The sequence below is a fragment of the Carassius auratus genome, chromosome 46, assembly GCF_003368295.1.
Source record: "Carassius auratus strain Wakin chromosome 46, ASM336829v1, whole genome shotgun sequence".
Lineage (NCBI taxonomy): Eukaryota > Metazoa > Chordata > Actinopteri > Cypriniformes > Cyprinidae > Carassius > Carassius auratus.
Genome location: NC_039288.1, coordinates 9,065,138 through 9,088,775, shown reverse-complemented (window position 1 = coordinate 9,088,775; position 23,638 = coordinate 9,065,138). Strand labels below are relative to the sequence as shown.

At 38.0% G+C, this 23,638-nt stretch overlaps 1 protein-coding gene and 1 pseudogene across 1 annotated transcript; both read left to right on the top strand.

The window, feature by feature from the left end:
• Nucleotides 1-1,717: 1,717 nt before the first annotated feature.
• On the top strand, nt 1,718-7,690 carry LOC113064085 (complement factor B-like). Its single transcript, XM_026234628.1, has 18 exons — nt 1,718-1,819; nt 2,335-2,523; nt 2,616-2,801; nt 2,979-3,152; nt 3,269-3,364; nt 3,458-3,591; nt 3,807-3,948; nt 4,105-4,236; nt 4,403-4,495; nt 4,626-4,763; nt 4,896-5,002; nt 5,135-5,267; nt 5,353-5,491; nt 5,581-5,660; nt 6,629-6,729; nt 6,924-7,053; nt 7,216-7,265; nt 7,431-7,690. The coding sequence occupies exons 1-18, from the start codon at nt 1,759-1,761 to the stop codon at nt 7,599-7,601; spliced, it is 2,256 nt and encodes a 751-aa protein (XP_026090413.1). The 5' UTR covers nt 1,718-1,758; the 3' UTR covers nt 7,602-7,690.
• Nucleotides 7,691-9,894: 2,204 nt separating this feature from the next.
• Nucleotides 9,895-20,113, top strand: LOC113063643 (Bardet-Biedl syndrome 1 protein homolog; annotated as a pseudogene).
• Nucleotides 20,114-23,638: the final 3,525 nt, after the last annotated feature.

The following is a 23,638-nucleotide window of genomic DNA, read 5'->3' as shown; positions in this document are numbered from 1 at the left end:
GTTTCCATATAAAAATTTCATTTTCGAAGGAAAATATACCCCCCCACCCCGCAACCCAAAAAAACTTCAGAATCATCGGGAAGAAGGAGGCGGGAACCGGTAGACAATCAAAATGAGAGCTTTAATAATAAAATAAAGACAAAAGAGCGCAAACAAAATCAAAACACAAAATAAATCCAGGCCTGGTCCTCTCTCATCCTTCACTGTCGTCGCTCCTGTTTTATATCCTTCCATCTCCTCCGTGGGACTCGAGACCAGTGGGTCAAGCAGGTGTCGCTCATTTCTCAATCACTCTACCGGCCTCGCCCCATTCTCCCTCTCGTCACACCCACATTCTTCAAAGTATCTTCTTTTATGTTCAACAGAAAAGAAAAAGAATTAAGGTCTTGGAAAAATTTATGGGTTTGCAAACAATGAAAAAAATTGTCATTTTTGTGTGAACTATCTGATATTTACGATCATTCTGGTAGCATGTGAAGGAAGCATTAATGAAAACAGAAAGAGACAATGGTAGGTTTAGTAACATTAGCCTTACAGAGAGCCAAGAAGCTCTTTTGGAAAACAAAATATGAAGCGTGATGCTTACTTTGTCTGGAGTCTGGAGGCTTGCGCACAAAGTGCTGGTATTGATCCCTCTTTCAGAAGTTATCTTTGCACTCCAGCGCTGAAGTGGCCCCGTTTGTGAGGCAGTCACAACATTAGCATGTTTGAAGCACAAACATTTTGGATTTTTCAGTTTTGGAAAAATGAAATTTTTATATGGAAACTCCTGTCCGTTGGTGCATCCCAACCCACAACACTTGTAATGGCTCTTTTTTTTTTCTTTTTTTTTTTAAACCAGTTCTAATGCCATGGCAAAAGCTTGAGACCAAACATGCTACCTATTCTTTCTTTGGTTGCACAGATGAGCAGAGAACACTATTTAGAGTCCCAGCCTCAGAGGAGACAAGAGCGAAGTGGATTTATTGATTTATGTACTGTATATTGCTGCTGCCAAACAGATCTAAAATAAACATTTCCCAGTCATTTTACCTTCACAGAACTCATATGTGTTTTTAACATAAACTTGTGTGTTAATGAGAACTTATTTTGGTACTCACATGCTGTGTGACAGCTGCTTTCTGTCCGTGTGCTTCAAATGTATGCTCTCAGATAACCGTACATCAGAAGTTAAACTAATATGGTTTAATATGGCACAATAAACATGATTATCACAACCAAAACAGGAGGTACAAGCTGTAATGATGCAGCTCTATTCTGGAAAAGGGGGCAGGAAGCATCAGCTCATTTGCATTTAAAGAGACAGGCACGGAAAAAAGTGTTTCTGCTTCCATTAAAAATGGGCATTTTCAAAATAATATAATAAATTATCCTTGGGGGTAGTTGGAGCTGAAACTTCACAGACACATTCTGGGCACACCAGAGCCTTATATTACATATCATAAAAGCGGCATATGTCTCCTTTAAATTTTTTCCCTATTTCCTTTTCCCTTATTTCATACATTGTCAATGTCTGTCAACCAACCTCCTACTGCATACTGAATTACATTTCAGAATAAAATAAAGAATTTCTCAGAATTTTAAGATCAATCATGTTTAGAGTCCATGCATGAAGAAAATCAAGTGAGTTTTACCTCGACAAATTGTTTGACAGATTAGTGCATGTCTATAGTCACTTCCTCTGTTTACCTTGCTCTATAAATATGTGGGCTTCCTCGGTTGTTGTTTCACTTGCTGTGTGAACCTGACAAGAACATCATGGAGGGTGAACCATGGCTGAATCTATTCCTGCTCGCAATACTGTGTCCTCTCATAACTGGTATGTCTTCTGGACTTGGATTTAACCAGAAATATAAATATAAACTTCTGTTTTGCTTTTTAAAAGAAAAACTGATTTGAGGGAACTTTAAACCCATAAATGCATTAAATTATTAATTTATTTTCATTTTACAAGAGCAGCAATTCACATTTAATAGTCTGTAGTCCAAACTAGTAGTCCAACATTAGTCTGTGGACAATTTATTGTGGTGTTTACACATTATATTGAAACATCATGTTTTTTAATAGTGTAGCATTTTTTTATTAGCACAATTAATTTGTAATGACACTGATGGTAAAGTAGTCTATTAAAATTTTCTTCACACTAAGGAAAACTGTTATTTTGAGAACTGTTCACTGAAAGATTCTTTCAATCCAGAATGGTTCTTCTATGAATGTGTAAAAAACCTTTTGGAATCTTTTTAATTTTTTGAAGAGTTTACATTTTGTGTTCTTTACATTGCACTTCCGCAACACCATTTTCTTTCCCATCTGGTTCTCTGATATTCCTTGTAGGTGCACCATCCTTTATTCCATGCCCTGATGAGAATCTCAGTATTATTGGGGGGAGATTTGCTTTCTCAGAAGATGGGAGCACTGTAAGATACAGCTGTTCAGAAGGCTATTACCCAACTGTTAGAATCCGTCTCTGTGTTAGGGGGAGATGGAACCCGTTGCCCAAAAAAAAACTCCCAGAGTGCCAGAGTAAGCAAAACATTATCGGACAAATAAGATCATTCATAACTGAAAACACAACACAGGTTACTCACACACACACAAAAAATCCTTTATTTCAGAAGTCACATGTCCTGATCCTCGCGGATTTGAAAATGGAGAGGTGTATCCATATCAGAGGCAGTATTTTGTGAACGACACAACCAACTACTCATGTAATTCTGGCTATGATTTCCGTGGCTCGGGGACTCGTGTTTGCAAGGTGAATGGGAAATGGAGTGGAGGCACACCAGTCTGTGGAAGAAACTGTGAGTGGGAAGTCTCTCTATGCTGTTTAGTGCAATAATAAACATGAATGCTTCATGAATACTCTCCAGATTAAATTGACAATTTAAGCACTCTTAGAAGAATATACGCAAAGATCGTGTCTCAATTCACTTTTCTTAACTTCTTCACTTTCATTGTCTGTTCCTCTTTTCAAACAGCTGATCTCTGTCCTGATCCTGGGATTCCTGCCGGCTGTACAAGAGAAGGCCACAGGTTTAATATAGACGACAAAGTCACGTACCGCTGTGAAAATAAATTTACTCTGGTTGGTTCCAAAGAGCGAGTCTGTCAGGAGAATGGCCAGTGGTCAGGAACAGAGCCCCAGTGTTACGGTAAACCTGTCACCATCCTTGTTTGAAGTACAATGCACTAACTGAAAAGTATCATTCAAAGCTGAACTGAAAAGTACAATTCAGCTTTGCTAATGTTGTTTTTTGTGTAAATACAGCTGATTTCACATATGACAGCCCAGAGGAAGCATCAGAGGGTTTCAGCAGTTCTCTAAAGTCCAGTCTAGCGGTTTCTCAACAACATGAAGGAAAAGGTAGTCTTTTGCAACTCATTTGCCTTCTTCCTGTGCAAGACAATATTTAGTCTTAGGTTACCACTAAGTTCTCTGTGTTCTCTGTGTTTTCAGATCAGTATGGAAAGCAAATACATGTGAATATAGGGGGAAAACTTGACATCTACATTGCTCTGGATGCATCTGCCAGCATAACAAAAGATGACTTACTAAAGGCAAAAACTGTCATTAAAACACTTATCGAAAAGGTATATGAAATAGTATGTTGATAAGACGGTCACAACCTTTCAACTGATTGAACCCTTTAAGCTATCTATTCTTTAGCTAGCTATTCTTTGATATTTCTGCCTATGTTTCATTGCTAGAACACTAGTGTCAATTCAAAATCTCGTGTAATGTTTTATATTCCTAACGAAGCTCTATAAATCGAATGAAAATTTCACCCTATGTTCATTACCGACAGATCAGTTATTACGAGGTCTCCCCAAATTATGAGATCCTGATTTTTGCCACAGACGTTACACGGATAGTCTCCATGAGGGACTTCAAGAGCGAGCAAAGAAATAATCTGTTAGAAATTCTTCAAAGACTGGAGGATTATAACAGTAAGTGTTTTGTTTAGATTTTAATCCGCTTTAAAGGGCATTCATACGGCAAAAATGGAAATGCGTATTTTTGGTGTTGATCAGCCTGCGAGTAAAATGTCTGACACCATATCTTTAAGGACATATTTTAATATTTCACCGATTTGTGACTAACAGGTAAAGGTGAACGAACAGGAACTAATATCGCTCTGGCATATAAGAGCATTTTAGAAAGCATGAAAATCGAGCAGCTGAGAAACAAAGAGGACTTCAAGAAGACCCAACATATCGTCATCATGTTCACTGATGGTATTAGTGATACCACTGTTTATTGCAATATTGATTGGATTTTTTAATTTTTATAAATAAATAATAATAGTTATAATAATTATACTCGTTGGTTAGCACTGCATCTGTTTAAGTGTCTTTTGTTCTTAATGTAAACAAAGGATCACTTTTATTATTCGTTCTTTAGGTCAGGCGAACATGGGTGGTAATCCAAGACCATGGGTGGACGAGATCAAAGAACTTGTAAAACAGAATTCTCCTTCAGAGGAGGAAAATCTTGGTGCGGAAAGACATGAATGATCTTTGACATTCAGAAAATCTTCAAATGCAGCTCAATTGCATTTAACAACTCAGTTCCTTGTTTTCCTTTAATTATCGGTGATACCTTTTTTTTTTTTTTTTTTTTACAGAGCTGTATGTGTTTGGGATGGGAGATAGTGTGAATGCTGAGAGCATTAATGATTTGAAGACTGACAGGGGAAATGAGAAGTTTTTCTTCAAGCTTAGGGACTTGACAGAATTGCAGAAGACATTTGATGAAATGATCGGTAATTCCTTATATCTGTTTTCCATTTAGAAACATGTGCTTTGTTTAGGCTGGGTAAACATATAATGTTAAGTTAATTATTGTCCTCCATGTCTTTTTGTTTCTCATGTTCTTCTTGCCTACCTTTGATCAGATGAGGGCTCCAGTGTAGCATTATGTGGACTTTACAGAGATTATGACGATGAAACTGATTCCCACAAACGTTATAAATACCCCTGGTTGGCAAAGATCACAGTGGCTGTGGGTATCTCTATCCTTGTCTTATTTCTTATAAAAAAAAAAAAATAAGTGGACAAATAAATGGCTTAGCATCACCATGCTAGTTCATCATTTCATGTTAAAAACCTCTACCTTTCTCTGATGCTTTTGCAGCGCAGCAATGGAAAAATGTCAAATTGCATAGGGTCATTAGTCACCTCAAGCTTTATCCTGACAGCAGCTCACTGCTTCAGGTTTGACGACACACCTGATAGAATAACTCTTGATTTCGGTTCAGATAATAAAGGTAATATTGCATGATTTAGAATAAGGGCCTTTTTAATATGTAATGGTGCAAATCTCATCAGTGGTGTTTCCTTTTCTCTTCTTAGGAATAAAAGTGAAAAATTACATACTTCATCCTCGCTATGATGTTGCAGCAAAAAAGAAAATGGGAATACCTGAATATTATGAATTTGATGTGGCTCTTATTCAGTTGGAGGATCCTGTTATTATGGGAGTCGGTCTTCGGTGAGGAGCGCAGGAGTGCATCGTTTTATGCTACTAAAACGTGTTAAAGTAGTGTATTGAATTAATGCTTATTGTATTTGTCTCTACAGAACAATATGCATCCCCTGCACCAAGGAAACAAGTGGAGCTCTGAAACTTTCAGATAGAGAAGTAACATGCAGAAAACATCGTGAGTTACAAACAGATATGTCTGTCAGAAATGTTGCATGTTAGGCACATGTATAAATTTAGGGTAAGATGACACAACCACATTTTTTTTTTTTTTTTTTGCTTTTGACCATGGACAGCACAAAATCTCATCTCAGAACTTTTGATGAATTACTGTGCTCTTTCATCTGAATATCTACATTAGTGAGATTTAATCAGCTGAAACAGTTTGGGGGTTAAAAGTTCCAGGTCTTTGGAAAATAGTAATCTATGACATCACATGGGAACACTTTCCAGTAAGGTTCATTAGTTAACTATTTCAGTTAACATGAACTAAGCATGAGCAATACTTCTACAGCATTTATTAATCATAGTTCAACATTTACTAATGCATTATTAAAATAAAAAGTTGTGCTTGTTAACATTAGCTCATACACTGTGAATAAAAATGAACTAACAATAAACAACTGTTCTTTGATTAACTAACATTAACATAGATTAATAAATGCTGTAATAAATGTGTTGTTCATTGTTCGTTCATGTTAGTTAATACACTAACATTAACTAAAGGAACCTTATTGGAAAGTGTTACCCATTATATTATCATTTTTAAATTATAAAATTATAATTAATTTAAATTATACCCTTGATTTGGCCTAGAAGCCCCCAAGTATGCTTAACTTAATCCTAATTGATTGAAGTCATTCAATTTAATTTAATAGTTTTGCTTTCATGACAAATCTTCAAATAAATATGATCAGTTACATATGTAAATATTCATATACCTGTAATAAACTATAGAGTAAATGTACCATTCAGATGAATCTCTTTTACTGGGATTCTGCTTTATCTGGTATCAGTTATTCAGTTATTACAGTTGTTTTAATATTTCACAATATCGAGTGGCAGTACAAAATATGTATATTATTTACATCTAAAGACTTGCATTGCTAAAATGAAACATACATTTTAACTGTGTTTTTTTTACAGAGGAAGAGCTAATGAGTGGAGAAACAGTGAAAGCTTCTTTCATGTCTGTCGTGGATAATGACATTGAAAATAAACTAATTACAATCAAGCAGGGAAAATGGGTAATGATATGTGGTCTTCTTATCCTTTATATTTTTATTCATCTGTGGTTTCATCATGTTTTTTAAGTTTTTAATGTCAAAGAACTCATAAGAGCAATTAACTAAAAAAAAAAAAAAAAACGTAATTAAATGCATACTTTGCTCAACAGTTATGATTTTATTTTGTCCAAAACTGATACGTCCCTTTTCTTCAGAGGGATGCTTGTGTTGAAGATGCCAAAAAAGCTAAAGGAATTAATGCGACAAATGCTAAAGATATTGTTACAGATAATTTTCTGTGCAGCGGTGGTACTGAACCTACTGTGGATGATGTTGCATGCAAAGGTAAGTTGGATTTTTTTAAGAGGACATAATATTTGGCAGAAATATACCATATATGATGCTATTAAAATCACCATAAAATGTCATATCTTTAGTATCATTATCCTTAATAAATTGAATTTGACACAAGATCTAAACTCATAATGTTGTGCATATCATCAACAGGTGACTCTGGAGGGGCCACTTATGTGGTTCCAGGCAATCGACTAGTCCAGGTGAGTTTTTTTTTTTTTTTATAATTTCTCATGTTTGATGATTGCTTTTAACAGCACACTGAGCTATTTCAAATCATGCATCCCTCTTCAGGAGACTAAATTGTTGTTATTCATGTCTAATTTGAGAAATGTTTGTTTTAATAATATCTGAATAATCTTGGACAGGTTGGTATCGTAAGCTGGGGAGTGGAGGACCTGTGCAAGGACACCAGAAAGCCTAAACCTCGTTCATACACCAGGGATTACCATACAAATCTGTTCAGTGCAGAAGTACGTGAATTCCTTAAACGCTACCTAGGAGATGAGAAACTGGGAACCCCTCTTACATTCCTGTGAACACTGTGTTTAACAGTATTCTATTTGCCTGCTCAGAAACATTATGCACATCTCTCAGTTAACTCAAAATGTATTTTTCTGCTTTGGAATTTGTAAGAAATGTGACATAATAAAAGCATTGTGAAATAATGAACATTTTTTTTTTTTTTTGCATTATTATTAATGTGTTTTAATAATTTTAAGAATAACTTTTTTTATCCAGTGCATGTAATCAGATGTGGTTAATTAACATATTCAGTGCAATCATGAACAACACTTTTCATGAGTGGGGTACAAAATGAAGCTTGAAACTTAATTTCAGTTGATTTAATTGTTTTGCACAATAATAACATGGATATATACAAACATATAATAACACTTTTTATGTTTTTTCCCCTTTATTTTGATTATAAAAAAAAAATCAGTAAAACAGTGAAATATTATTGCAATAAAAATGAAGTTTTTTATTTATTATAATTTATTTTGTCCCTGTGATGCAAAGCTGGATTTTCAGCATCATTAGCCTACTTCAGTCTTCAGTGTCACATGATTCTTCAGAAATCATTTTAAAATGCTAATTTGGGGCTTAATTCTTCAATTATTATTGGTGTTAGTTCTTATTATTGTCAGTGTTGACAGTAATAATGTGGAAAGCATGCTTAATGTGGAAAATATAATTTTTCACAATTCTTTGATGAATAAAGTTCAAGGAACACAGCATTTCTTTAAAACAGAAATAATATGTAACACTATAAATGCTGAATAAAAGTATTATTTTGTTCGACTTACCCTATTATTATTTTACCCTAAACTTTTCAAGCAGCACAACTGTTTTCAATAAATGTTTCTTGAGCACATCAGAGTATTAGAATGATTCCCGAAGCAAATATAATGTTATTTTTAAAAACACATTTCATTGCTTTTGATAACAAATAAGTTAAAACGGTCCGAGAACACCGAACTATTCGTTAAGACGAACTATTCCTGTTGAAAAGGTTCAATGTAGAGCACTTGTGGCTGCCATATGGAATGAGGAAAGCTGATCTAATGGTTACAGCAGACAGACAGTTCAAGCAACTTGATTATCACAGCTTTAAATCATTAATAAAAAGCATTTGCCATGTCCTCTGTTTCCCAGGAGCTTAAAGACACATGAGAGGTTATATGCTGATTTATGAGGCTTAGAATTTCCTTAATCAATCCTTTTTTAATAGCAGGAGTGTATGTTTGGACACAACTAACGTTACTCTTATTTGCCCAAGTATGGCGGCACAACACAACACAGAGTTTGAGTGTTTTCAAACCCAGTGCATAGAAATGAGTTCATATGCAGAGATGATTTTTTAAGCAGGTCTATTTGAAGTAACGTTAGCAAGTCTTCCTGTGCTCTTGTAGTTCAGTCTCCAGTTTCAAATGGCTTGATGCTCACTATGACCCGGTCGCCAATCTATACACATTTTTCTCTTGCATTGGTGAGTCACTGTTGCATAATCTAGCAGGTTTACTTACAAGTCTGTTACACTTCATTCAGATTTGCATGGAGAGAATAAGGTGAGATAGTGTGTTTGTGCCATTGTAAGTGCGCTTAACTTAATGTGCACCAAAACAACAATATTCTTCAAAATATCTACTTTTTATGTTCCACAGAACAAAGAATGTCACGCATGGTCAAGTCAATACAGGTCAATGACATGATACCCACTTTTTATTTATATCAAATGGAGTTTATTTGAAAATAAGTCAAATGTGCAGCTCGTACATATAATGACCTAAAATGCCTTTAATATCTGTTTAAAAATTGTTATTTTAATCTTTCTTGGGGGCAGTAAAGTAAAAAAAAGAAATGTCAAGGTAATACAAATCTCATAATATCATAATGAAGAAATATTAATCCCTAATAGAATAAAAAAAAAAAAATTAATTTAGTTTTTTTTTTTTTTAAAGTGCTCTTTTACATTTGAAAAACTTTTTTTTTTTTCAGCAGATCAAAGTTAAATTTGTGCAACCAACATAAAACAACACAACTGGAAATGATATCACCTGAGAAGACCCATGCAGCTGCAATATTATCTTTTATCTGATGATTCATTGCATTTCTTGTGTAAATTATTCAGGTTCCTCATGCTTGAGCCACAGGAAATGGAGAATTTTGTTCTTCACAAAAAAACCAGCCTATACTTAGACAGGTGCCAATATCTACATATATGCAATGACTCACACATAGACAAAAAAGTAAAAAAAGCACAAATACACAAATTTGTCTCTTTGTTTGTCTCAGACGGTCATTACCTGTAAAGGGATGTTAAAGAAGAACATGGCAGATGAGGATGCAGTTAGCTGCCTGGTGATTGGCACAGAGAACGGTGATGTTTACATATTAGATCCAGAGGCCTTTACCATCCTCTACAAGGTCAGCACATTTACACATGCTTCATATGTGCCTGTTACACACTATGTTCTTCTATTAGCATTTGGCTTTATCATCAGATCATAAGTATCATTAGAACTTATGTTACTTAAAAAAAAAAAAAAAACTTAAATATATAAATATATGAGCTGAGAAAGTTTGCTGGTTAAAGCCATGTAAATGTGTTGTAAAGGTTTTTTATTAAAGCAAAATGTAATTTATAATACAGTTCATTAAACATTAAAGATGATTTATCTGCAAAATAGGAAGTTTAAATGATTTATTTACCAACTTTATTGAAAATCCTCCTTACAGCATTTTTTCCTATAGTTTGAAATTTTCTGAAACAGTGGGACATAAAGAGATGTTTGTTGAAATCATGTGACTTGGTCAGTGAGATACATGCTAATTATTGTTTCTGAACTAAAGACTTCATAATAGAGATCATTATCATTAATGCAAATAGCTTTCCTGCAGTGTTTAGGAACGTTCACACAAAGAACCTTAAAGTTTTAGTTATCATATACTAATTCTATTAGAATAGTCCACGATACACATTTATTGATAATGACACAAAAGAACAGTATAATTGGAATTTCTGATTTTTTTTCCCAGCTCATGAATGATGAATACATTGAAAGTCAATCCGCCTGACTTTAAAGAGGAGCATTTAAAAGGCAGCAGACAACATAACCGCAATGTGCACATATAATCCACAAAATGTTATCATCTTTAGGTGGATGTAAATATGTGTGTAAATATCGTTATAGTTATCAATCTTGATGTGAAGAGGCAATGAAGAATCTTTTTTTTTTTTTTTTTTTTTTTTTTTTAACAAAGGTCAGACCTCCTGTTATGTAGATTTAAATGAATCTATTACTTTTCCTACATAATTTTTAACAAAAAACATTTGGTAAAATATATATTTAGGAGTCTTAGACCTTTCCAACAATATATATAGTTTGTCAAGATTAGATTAGATTTAATTGTAATATAGTGAAGTAAATGTAGGCGTCCCGTAGTGTGACATTTAAAGTGTTAAAGTCAGTTACAAATAATGTAGACAATTTGAAACAGAAAAGTGAGACTGATTATCTCTTGGCTAACTGCTAGTTGGTCAAACTAGTTCTTAACACAGGGGTTTTCAAACATTTTGGAGCCAGGACACCTTACAGGGGAGAGGATTTCCAAGGTCCCCCTCATAATTATAGCAGTGTTTAAGGCTAAAGTTTAACATGGGTAGGATGAATGAACAACATATGATTTTTTTTTTTTTATTGGTGCAAATGGTCCCCATTGTATATGTACTTTTAAATAGTATAATATAATTAAAATATATTAATTTATATACATTTCAGAAACATAAGTTGCATCTGTGTGTACATCACTTTTTAACAATTACTATCAGAAATAATTTAAATACTGCATGGGTCTAAATAAAACAAATCAGAATGAGCTTTATTGCCAGGTATGTACACATACGAGGAATTTGTTTTCGTGACAGAAGCTCCGCAGTACAACAGAATGACAGCGACAGAACATAAAACACATGATAAAAGAATAAAAAATACAAATAAGTAGATAGTAAATAACAATATACAAATGACAATTGTAGGCAAGTATATTACAAAATGAAGTTATGTATGTACATATATATTGTGTGCAAAATTTAAGTGTATACTAAGTATGTGTGTTAGATAAATAAAGTGTGTGTGTATATAAATATAAAGTGTAGTGTGTCCGCCGTTATTATCAGCTGTTCATGAGATGGATTGCCTGAGGGAAGAAACTGTTCCTGTGTCTGGTCGTTCTAGTGCTCAGTACTCTGTAGCGTCGACCAGATGGCAACAGTTCAAAGAGGGAGTGTGCTGGATGTGAGGGGTCCAGAGTGATTTTGACAGCCCTTTTTCTCACTCTGGATAAGTACAGTTCTTGAATAGATGGGAGGGTTGAACCGATGATTCGCTCAGCAGTCCGGACTACCCTCTGTAGTCTTCTGAGGTCAGATTTAGAAGCTGAGCTGAACCAGACAGTTACTGAAGTGCAGAGGATGGATTCAATGATGGTGGAGTAGAACTGTTTCAGCAGCTCCTGTGGCAGGTTAAACTTCCTCAGCTGGCGGAGAAAGTACAACCTCTGCTGGGCCTTTTTCACAATGGAGTCAATGTGAATGTCCCACTTCAGGTCCTGAGAGATAGTGGTGCCCAGGAACCTGAATGACTCCACTGCAGTCACAGTGCTGTTCATGATGGTGAGTGGGGGGAGTGCAGGGGGGTTTCTCCTGAAGTCCACGATCATCTCCACTGTTTTGAGGGTGTTAAGCTCCAGGTTGTTGAGACTGCACCAGACAGCCAGCTCTTTTACCTCCTGTCTGTAAGCAGACTCGTCACCGTCCTGAATGAGGCCGATGAGTGTGGTGTCATCTGCAAACTTCAGGAGCTTGACAGAGAGGTCCTTAGATGTGCAATCGTTAGTGTACAGGGAGAAGAGCAGTGGGGAGAGGACACAGCCCTGGGGAGCTCCGGTGCTGATTGTACGGGTGCTGGATGTGTATTTTCCCAGCCTCACTAGCTGCTGCCTGTCTGTCAGGAAGCTGTTGATCCACTGACAGACGGAGGTGGGCACGGAGAGCTGATTTAGTTTGGGCAGGAGGAGGTTTGGGATGATCGTGTTGAAGGCCGAGCTGAAGTCCACAAACAGGATCCTCACATAAGTCCCCGGTCTGTCTAGGTGTTGCAGAACATAATGCAGTCCAATGTTTACTGCATCGTCCACAGACCTGTTTGCTCTGTAGGCAAACTGAAGAGGATCCAGCAAGGGCCCAGTGATGTCCTTCAGGTGGCCCAGCACCAGTTTTTCAAATGACTTCATGACTACAGACGTTAGAGCCACAGGCCTGTAGTCATTTAGTCCTGTAATTTTGGGTTTCTTAGGGATGGGGATGATGGTGGAACGTTTGAGGCATGAAGGGACTTCGCACAGCTCCAGCGATCTGTTGAAGATCTGTGTGAAGATGGGGGCCAGCTGGTCAGCACAGGATTTCAGACAGGCTGGTGTAACACAATCTGGGCCTGGTGCTTTTTTCCTTTTCTGCTTCCGGAAGACCTGGCGCACCGCATCCTCGCTGATCTGAATTGCAGGTGTGGGGGAGAGGGGGGATGCAGGAGGTGTGAATGGTGAGAGTGCTTGATTGGAGAGGTGTTCAGGATGGGTTGCAGGAGCTGTTAATGGTGTGAACGGTAGTTTGGAGAGGCATTCAGGGCTGGTTGCAGGAGTTGTGAAGGGTGTGAATGGTTGTGTGGGGAGGCGTTCAGGGCAGGTGATGGGTGTTCTTTCAAACCTGCAGTAAAACTCGTTCAGATCGTCTGCCAGTCGTTGATTCTCTACAGTGCTGGGGGGTGGTGTCTTGTAATTGGTGATCTTCTTTAGACTTTTCCACACTGATGCGGAGTCGTTGGAAGTGAACTGAGTCCTTATTTTTTCAGAATAATTCCTCTTTGCCACTTTGATCTCCTTTTCCAATGTGTATTTAGCCTGTTTATACAAGACATTGTCCCCCTTCACGTAAGCATCTTCTTTGGCCTGACGGAGCTGTCTGAGTTTTGCAGTGAACCACGGTTTGTCATTATTGTAAATTAGTTGAGTCTTTGTAGGAATACACATATCCTCACAGAAACTGATATATGATGTTACAGTCTCTGTGAGTTCATCCAGATCGGTGGCAGCAGCTTCAAAAACACTCCAATCAGTGAGGTCAAAGCAAGATTGTAAATCCTGCTCTGCTTCATTAGTCCATCTTTTTACAGTCCTTGATACAGGTTTAGCTGATTTTAGTTTCTGCCTGTAGGACGGTATTAGATGAACCAGAAGGTGATCAGAACGTCCCAAAGCTGCTCGTGGAACAGAGTGAAATGCATCCTTTATTGTGGTGTAACAGTGATCCAATATATTACTGTCTCTTGTGGGACAAGTAACATGCTGTCTGTATTTTGGCAGTTCACGGGACAGATTGGCTTTATTAAAGTCCCCGAGAATGATTAAAACAGAGTCAGGGTGTTGTTGTTCTGTCTCTGTGATCTGATCAGCGAGTTTCTGTAAAGCTGAGCTCACATGCGCTTGAGGATGGATGTAAACACTGACCAGAATGAACGAGTGAAACTCCCGCGGCGAATAGAACGGCTTGCAGTTAATGAAGAGTGTTTCGAGATTTGAGCAGCACGTCTTCTTTAACACAGTTACATCTGTACACCACCGTTCATTGATGTAAAAGCATGTCCCGCCACCACGCGATTTCCCCGTTGATTCTGTGTCACGATCCGCTCTAAACAGCTGAAAGCCCGGCAGATGGAGCGCGCTGTCCGGTATGGTGTCATTCATTCAGCCAGGTTTCCGTGAAACACAGAGCAGCAGAGTGTGTGAAATCCTTATTTGTCCGAGAAAGCAGAAGGAGTTCGTCCGTTTTGTTGGGTAGAGAGCGGAGATTTGCCAGATGGATGCTAGGCAACGGCGTTCGAAATCCGCGCTTCCTGAGTCTGACGAGCGCTCCCGCTCGCTTCCCCCGTCTGCGCGTCCTGAAGCGCTTGATCAGCGCCGCCGCTCCTCCGATAACAACGTTCAGTAAAACGTCTGAATAATTGAAATCCGGTAAAATATCCTGTGGTGTGTTCTGCCGAATGTTCAGCAGTTCTTCCCTGGTGAAACTGATGGCAGGAATATAACTAAAGACAGGACAAACTAACAAAAACACAAAAACATATGCGGAGCTCGTCACGGAGGCAGCCATCCTGTATCGGCGCCAGACGCTCTAAATGTTAGAGGGAAAAAATATGTAATATTATAGTGCTGTACACATCTATGGACTCTTTTATGTATGTTTTCCCTCCCCATGTCCTCAGTTTCTCCCTTTTTCTGATTGTGTTCATGTCATCCATCTTGTAATCAAGCTTGTTACCCCTTGTATATAAGTCCTAGTCTATGCAGTCTGTCTCTGTCAGGTCTACCAGGTAGTTCGTATGTCATTCCTCATTCCTGTTGTGAATTTTACCCTGTGTCATATTATTAAAGGACTGTTTAATGCTTCTCCGTATCTCCTTCGTTCCTTCCGGCAGCGAATTGTGACAGAAGACCTGACCACAAGCACTCAATATCATTTATTACTGAGTCATGAGAATGTTTAAATATGTTAAGCATTTATTGCGTATGTGTATGATAACTTAGCACAGTTATCTTTTGTGCAAAGTTCAGACTGCATGATTTTGAAGTCATGAAGTCATGGGATCACAGTTGTTTTTGCACTGCACAACTATTTGGGGTAGCTTTCAGTTGCTGCTGTATTCACATCGCACGATGAATCGGCGACAGGAGGTTAAACGCTGCATGACTTAACAATAGGAAGGATCGCCGACAACTCTGTCTGGCCAACAAACTATGTTTCACAACCAAATACACGAGAAAAGTGATTAAGAAATAATTCAAGATCATGATCTATAAAGTCCTCCCCGAACGCACGATAACAAATATGACTTCTTTGTTAACAACATCTGTTGGGAAAATGTTATATAGCCTACACAAATCAAAGTACTTGAAAGTGAAACCAACATTTTGTGCATTTCATAATGAGCTTATTTCATATACAAACGCTATCAAAGCGATAAAAAAGAAAAAAATAATAGCCTTTATAGATGAATGTGATTTACAGGAATAAAAACGAGCAAGCGTCAACTACCGGATGCTGTTTTCCTTCTCTAGTCTCTATGAGATCACATGCCACGGTGAAATCATTCCTACAATGATCAAGTGTGTGTGGTCTCGTGGTCTGGTCTAATTGTCTAGTGTGTGCGTTCAGAGGATTATAACGGTTGTGAACGAGCATCGATTTGCCTCAGATTTCAGATATTTGACGGCGATTTTGCAACACATGTCGATGAGTGAATATCAAGGCTCAAATCTGGCTACTTGTGGAAACAGCAGTAAAATAAATGCCTGTTTTCTCACCCTCCGGCAGAAACATAAATTGATGCCTATGGTTATGTCCATAACAAACTAAACCAAAGCCATGCTCACACTGTGCGATTTAAAAAAAAAAATAAGCACACTGTGGAATCTCAGTTGTCCGACTATGGCTCAATCCCAATTCTATTTTATACCCCTTCCCCTACCACAGACTGTCAAGGGGTAGGGGAGAAAATATTCCTCTAAGGATTGGGACACCACTACCATGACCTCACACGCCATCATTCGTCGTCTAGCTCTTACAATACACACATCTACTGGTGTGCTGGTGAGCATTAGAGCCTTTAATTATCGTTCTGTATTAATCAGCTGCTTACTGACACACAACTTACTGAAATCGCGCAGCTCACACATCCAGGAGAAAATAAACTTGTCAACGCTGCCCCACGACTTTTACTAAATACAGTTTAAATACTGAATCGCTACATTATACTTTCCAGCAGCAAGAGGATATAATCGCTGTTTTTAAGTAAAATCACTCTAAAAAGATAAACGCACAGACGGGAATACACGCACCTTCCATTTCTCTCTCTCTCTCTCTCTCTCTCTCTCTCTCTCTCTCTCTCTCTATTTCTCTCTCAGATAGGCCATATTTGAGAATATGGTTTAGTGATTTCTAATTATTGGGGGGATTATGGGGTGGTGTTGCCGCAGTGGATAAGACACATGCCTTTGGTGTGAGAGACCCAGGTTCTAATCCACCGTGAGACACCAATGTGTCCCTAAGCAAGACACTTAACCCCTAGTTGCTCCAGAGGCGTGCGATCTCTGACATATTTAGCAATTGTAAGTTGCTTTGGATAAAAGCGTCAGCTAAATGAATATATATAAATATATTAGTTTACGGCAGTTATTGCCCTGATCAGACATATGCTGTGGCACTAACATGCAGTCTGTAATGATATGATGTTAGCAAATATTAGCGATTTTTGCAAACATTTATTTGAGTTACATGAAAGTTAATATGAACTCACAATTGAATGTAACATAAAACAAATGATTTTGTTTCGTTAAAATCTTTATTTATGCCAAAAAAGCTTACATTTATGTGTCTTTTTGTTCGCTGTAGCAGCCATGTTGCCGTGATTATTCATACCCCTTCGTTTGAAGTGTGGTCCCGAAAAATCTTCGTTTGAAAGGCTACCTTGCCCTTCCCCTTACACCTACCCCTCCAACCAAAAGAGAATCGAGACACCCCTACCCTTTCATGTGAACGCGCAAAATGGAGGGGTAGGGGATAGGGGAAGGGCTAAGGGGTAGAATTGGGATTGGGCCTATATGACAGTCAAGACACGTTAAAAATGGGTGCGCACAAGAAAACTACTCTACAAGAAAAAAGTTTCTACATTATCAACTTACACATGTTCAGCGACCACTAAATGCATTGCACGAGGGGCTGTAATGTTGATTATCATTAAAAGTATATGAATGGCAGCAATACTGGCTTATTTAAGAAGAATAGTGCAATCAGTACTACTGTACACACCCACATGAAAACAGCAGGGGTAACCTCTGTTTATAGCAAAGGCAATATTTAATAAATTCAGTGAGCGGAGGATGGGAATGCCGAAGTTTATGCGCTTAGAAGAAATTTGATCCTGGCTTGCTTTGAAAAACGGACACAGTTTAATGTTCATCGTATGAGAAGTCACACTGCAGGCTGTGCACAAAATCTTCTAACATAGCTTATTTTTGGCTGTTGCAATCAAATTTGACCTCAGACGAAATTCTGTCTGTCGGTAAACATGTCAAACCAGAGATCAAAGACTACAGATTTTAGCCTAGGATCATAGGAATCTTTAAGGATTTTCTAAATTTATCTCAAATGACCAAATCATGGCCAAAATTGCACAGTGTGAGCCGGGCTTTACTTACTAAAAACTGAAACTTACCCATGCATATGGGCTCGCAAACCTATCATTCAGCATATGAATCGATTCCATGAGTGAATCGTTGGATGCGGTATAACATTTGGTTGCTAAACTAATAGGCTAATTATTATGTAAAGAAAGTTATGTACTTATCTTGTGTCCAAATATCTACGAACAGCAACCTTCATGCAAAAAAAGTGTTTGAAAAAACACCACTACTGTTCTCAAAATCATCATCAGAGACTTTCATGCCTACAGGATATAGAGATAAGCATTTGTTTCGGGGGTGATGGACGGGAAGATGGCTCTCTGATGATGACTACCAAAGGTAGTAAAGCATTTTACATGGTAGATAAAACAGTTCAGGGTAACTATAACGCTGAACATATAAAGCATTGTAAATGTCATAAACTGTATGTGATCCAGGAGGAGGTGTGATTGTGAAGATCCTCAAGAGGACGGCTGTGTTTGACGACAGGGACTTGGCCTCTGGACCTCCAATAGCCCAGAGCATTCGTCTGAATGTTCCCAAGAAAACCAAGCTCTACGTGGACCAGACCTTGAGAAAGCTTGAAAATGCAGTAGGTAAGTGATGCACCAAAGTAAATTTTGTTCATGAAACACCTATGTTGAAATTAAAGTTTTCACATCTCAAAATTTCAGCTGAGCAATTTTACATATTATATGCACACTATATACACTACCAGTCAAAAGTTAGGAATAATATTTTGTATGCTTAAGGCTGCGCTTATTTAATAAAAAGTGCAGTAAAAACAGTAATGTTGTAAAACAGTATTACAATTTATAATCACTGTTTTCTGTTTATTTTATTTGAAATGCACTTTATTCTTGTGAATTTTGAGCAACCAAAACTTAAAAAACTTCAGAAATCATCTAATCTCTAATATGCTTATTTGATGCTCAATTATTATCAGTTTTTATTGGTATACAATTATTAATACAGGTTTTCTTATTATCAAAAAACTTTCTTTTTTTTTTTAATTTTGTGGAAACCAAGATACATTTCATGGTTCTTGTTCTAAAGAACAGAATACAAATATTCTGTATCACTATATAAAAAAAAACTTTCTCACACCAAAATTGGAATGGTAGTGTATTATGGTATCCATAAAAATGTTTATCAGCAAAACTAATTTGACCATTGATAATAAGGAATAAATTGCATTTTTATTTCATTGTAACAATTTACAATATTGTTATTTTACTGTATTTCACATCAAATAAACCTGAAAGTTGAGACCGTTGTTGTCTTTTTCTATGAAGCCATGCACAGAGCTTTTCAGATGGACCTGAGCAGGCTGTGTCCCACTGCAGCACGGGCCTATGTCAAAGCCTTGGAGTCCAGGCTCACACCCATGTCAGCGAGCCTGACCCAGCTGCTCAAGATGAACGCTGTGGTGAGTTGAGCAATTCTGAATGTGCCAACAAGATGACACTGGACGGCTGATACCAACCTCAACGTCTGCTTCCTGTTTCTGCACAGGTTCAAGGGTTGGGCCCATCCTTTAAGCTTACTCTGAACATCCAGAACACTGCAGCGTGCCGTCCAGTCATGAACCTAGCCATCAGTTTTCTGTACGATGGAAATTTGTACAGCATGAGGATGGCCTTTTTCAAGATGACCTCAGTTGAGCAGTTTCATTGATAATATTCTTTTTTGATATAAGCAAATTCTTATAATGTGTAGTTAATGTTTTACCGATTACAGTGAATCGTTGTGTGTCTGTAGATCCCTCTACTGGTACCAGGGCTGAATTAGCCCAATGATGCTTTTGTGGAGTGCTTGAGTGACAAAGGGATCTCTGACATCATCAAAGAGGGACTCTCACCATATATATTTGATAATAAAACAGTGTTTCTCTAAAATGCAGTGGCATACATATTCTATTCACAATAAAATGTGCTCAGTCTCTTGCTTGAAGCTGAAAATCCTATGAACATTTACCAACAAAGATGGGTTCTGCCACTGGTGCCATCGCAAAAAATAGGAGCATGACAGCCCTGTAAAATCCCATGATGCACGACATAAATGTTTATTACAGTACAACAAACCCTGGAAGAAGTCAAGCAGCTGTTTAACGTTACGTTTCTGATTCCAGGTGTTTGTGCTGAGGGAAGGAAAGTGCTCCTCTCCTCACCGCCCACATCAACATGCCTGTGAGTGAAGGATTGCACTGAACTGAGAGCGAGTCAGACACGTCTAGTTAAGCTTCACAGGCATCTTCAACTCTTGCTATGCTCCAACCAGCAGTTAGGCTTCTCCACAGAGGTGCTTGGAAGGGAGAGCCTTAAATCATGGGAGTAAAGAGAAGCTTGCGCTGGCCCAATAGACGGTGCTTCCTGTAGCTTAGATCAGGATTGAAGGAGGCATGTCTTCACAGGTAATATTTCTGTACCTTTTAATGGCTAGTGATGGAGTGTTTGACTGATATCTGCGAGGCCTAGCGCTCCATAGGTCACATAGTTTGGATGTAAGAGACACTATGATGTTTTATTTGTCAATACTGTCCAATCCTGCCTTAGCAACTTCACTATATTATCAGACAAGCTTTTGTTTTTATTTATTAAAATATACGTTTTTGTTTTTTTTGTAACGGAAATGTGGTAACACTTAAAATAACGGTCCGTTGTTAATAAGTAACTACGCAGAAAGTAATAGGTAGTACTACATTTACACTTAACTTAATACTATTAACTAATATAGAAGCAAGATTAACTAAGCAGTAAGTAATAGCTCATTTAGGACATAGGTAGTTCCTTATTAGGTATTTGATAATTACTAAAGAAAAATATCGTCATTGAGAACTACTTTGGAACTATGGCCAACTAATGAAGAATAACCAATAAGTTACTAATCACAACAGCTACGTCAATAAAGTGAACAATTAGCTTCTTTATGGACACGTATATATATATATAGCCTATCCATATCATATATTTAATGAGCTCCATTAACTTCAATGTCTCCAACTCTAATAACTTTAGTGATATTATGCTGGGGAGGGCTTCTCTTTAGGAAGTGACAATAAATAATGATGTTCTCTTGTCAAAACATATTTGCATCCTTCATGAAAACATTGACTGCATTTATAGTGTAAAGCACAAAACAACATCTTCCAGATTACAATTTATATACCAGATTATATTCTGGTAGAATATCACTAGTTCCTCACAGAAATATATGGCTGTACAGTATGTGTCAGATAATTTTATTGTAAATTACTTGTGAAATCCATGACTCATTACTTGAGTGTTCAACGTGATCTCATGAGAATACGTGTGTATTTTCACGTTAAATGTGGTTCTATCACACGTATATTTACTTACGTTTCCATCCACATAGAAACGTACAATTTAGATGTATTTATAGCATTAAAACGTACAAATACTTACGTGTTAGCAGCTAAAAAAATGTAAATATTCTAACGTAAAGTGTGAATGTATATGAATTCCCATGTATTAATATTAAAATCGTGGCTTTAATGATTTAAATCTGTTGTATTTAATTGTAATATCAATACATGTTTTTATTCAATTTATTGAAAGCAGTTTACTCGTCTATTTAATAGGAAATAACATTTCTGTGCATGCTGCAAACCATAGATACACACAAAAGCACAGCATACAATTACAAATCACATCCATTTTATTTGTTTGCTGTACTGCATATCTTTAGAATCCAGATGTTTGCAAGGAACATATCCAAATTCAGCCCTTTATCAATGGATCTTCATATTCATTCTCAGCAACAGCGTCCGTCACAGTCAAAGCTCGCGCTGTTATGATTCGAATTTGAAAATAGCGCCAGTGCGCCACGTTACGACATGGTTTACGGCACTGATATCGAACGCTCATTGGTCCTCATCCAATTCGTCACAGATTGCGACATGTCGTGTTTCAGTTTATGACATTTGAGCAGGGGGCAAGGAACTCGACCGGAAGTTGAAGTCGGGTGGGGGCTGCCATCTTTTAGCAGAACTTCACTTGCGTTAGCATTCCCATTGACTCCCATTCATTTTGGCGTCACTTTGACAGCGAATAACTTTACATCTGAGGCATTTAAAGACTCCATTTGTCCATTATTTATTTCTAAAGATACACGACAATGTATAAAGGGCTCCATTACCTTCTATGTTACATTATGGCCCCGTATAAACAGTTTTTGTAAAAAATAGGCTAACGATTGCGTCATAATCACTCGTCTCTCTGTCGCATTACCGTACAGACAGGAGGAGAAGCTCGCAGGCAATTAACTTAATATGGCATACTGGCGTTACATTTTAAAATACTATACAAAATAATTAATCAGAATACTTACTCCTGCTCACTCACGCCAAACAACTCCCCGCTCAAGCTCGCCGTCTCTGCAAGATTAACGATGGCATTTTGCACGCACAGCCACTTAGAAGATTTAGATCTGTCCGACAGGTTGCTGACGTCGTCAAGCTTCGTTTGAGTCTGCACGTCAGAAACGGAAGTGCTAAAAAACGCTAAAAATGGGCTTCACTTGTCTCAATTGAGTTCCAATGGGCTCACTGTGTCCATTTCTTTTACTGTCTATGCATTTGAGTACTGCGCCAGTGTGCCTTCACGGAGAGAAGACACATACATAATTTCATGGATTAATAAATTAAATTCTGCTCTGTACCCTATAAAAACTATGACCTCCATATAGAGGACTGCGACTAGAACTCATTATCATTTGAACTACATTTGGTACCACTTTTGATATTTTCGCAAAAAATAAATGATTAATGTATCTGTCCATAGCAGTTCGTTCAGGGGGAGACAAAGAGAATATACGACCTCTGGGGGGACAGGTACCCGGGAGTAGCTCAATGGCGCAGTCATAAGGCCGATGAGGTGGTAAGGAGGTGGCCTTCCTTTTACTGAACACTGCTTTGAGGTGGTGGTATGGAGCAGGGACTTGAGACAGATCTATGGTTTCTTGGGACTCGAGAATAAGGTCAGGGGGGTTCTGGGCCAAGCATTTAGTCTGACAGGTGGGACCCCAACCTAGAACAGTGCCAGTCGACCAGTCAACGTGTGGATTATGCTGGAGAAGCCATGGGTGACCGAGGATAACAGGGAACTCTGGAGACTGTATAAGGTGAAAGCACATTCTCTCCTGGTGCTGGTAAGTGGTGAGACCAAGGAGAGAGGTGAGGTGGGTTACTTTCCCGGGAGACAATGGTCTTCCATCCAAGGCTGTCACAGTTAGGGGTGCAGGAAGAGAATAAGTAGAGATCTGAAGACTCTTAGCAAGAGAAACATCCATGAAATTCCCGGCAGCGCCAGAATCAATCAATGCCTCTAGTTGGTGTTTTTGTCCTCTCCAAGTGAGTGTGATTGGAAGGAACAGCCCAGAGTTGGAAGGTGAAGTGGTGCGTGTAACTCCCGTCACAGTCCTTCCTTGCCTGTATGGGACTGGGCATTTCCCGAAAGCTCGGGGCAGGTGGAGCGAAAATGACCATACAATCCACAATAAAGACAACAGCACTCTCTCATACGACGGTCTCGTTCCGAGGGGGAAAGTCTAGTCCTACCCAATTGCATGGGTTCCGAAGAATCTTGGGGCACTGGTGGCATCTGAGCAAGAGCTGGACTGGCAGACCATGAAGAAACAGATGGATGGTTCCGGCTTCTCTCTCTCAGGCGATTATCCAGTCGGATTGTTTGATCCATGAGAGTTTCCAGATCAACAGCAGGTTCTCTGGTAGCCAGATCATCCTTGATTGCCTCTGACA

Coding starts and splice junctions, on each gene's coding strand:
- LOC113064085 (XM_026234628.1), top strand. CDS start 1,759: ATGGAGGGTGAACCATGGCTGAATCTATTCCTGCTCGCAATACTGTGT. Junction 4,237..4,402: donor CGTCATCATGTTCACTGATG/GTATTAGTGATA, acceptor TTCGTTCTTTAG/GTCAGGCGAACATGGGTGGT. Junction 7,266..7,430: donor CAGGCAATCGACTAGTCCAG/GTGAGTTTTTTT, acceptor AATCTTGGACAG/GTTGGTATCGTAAGCTGGGG.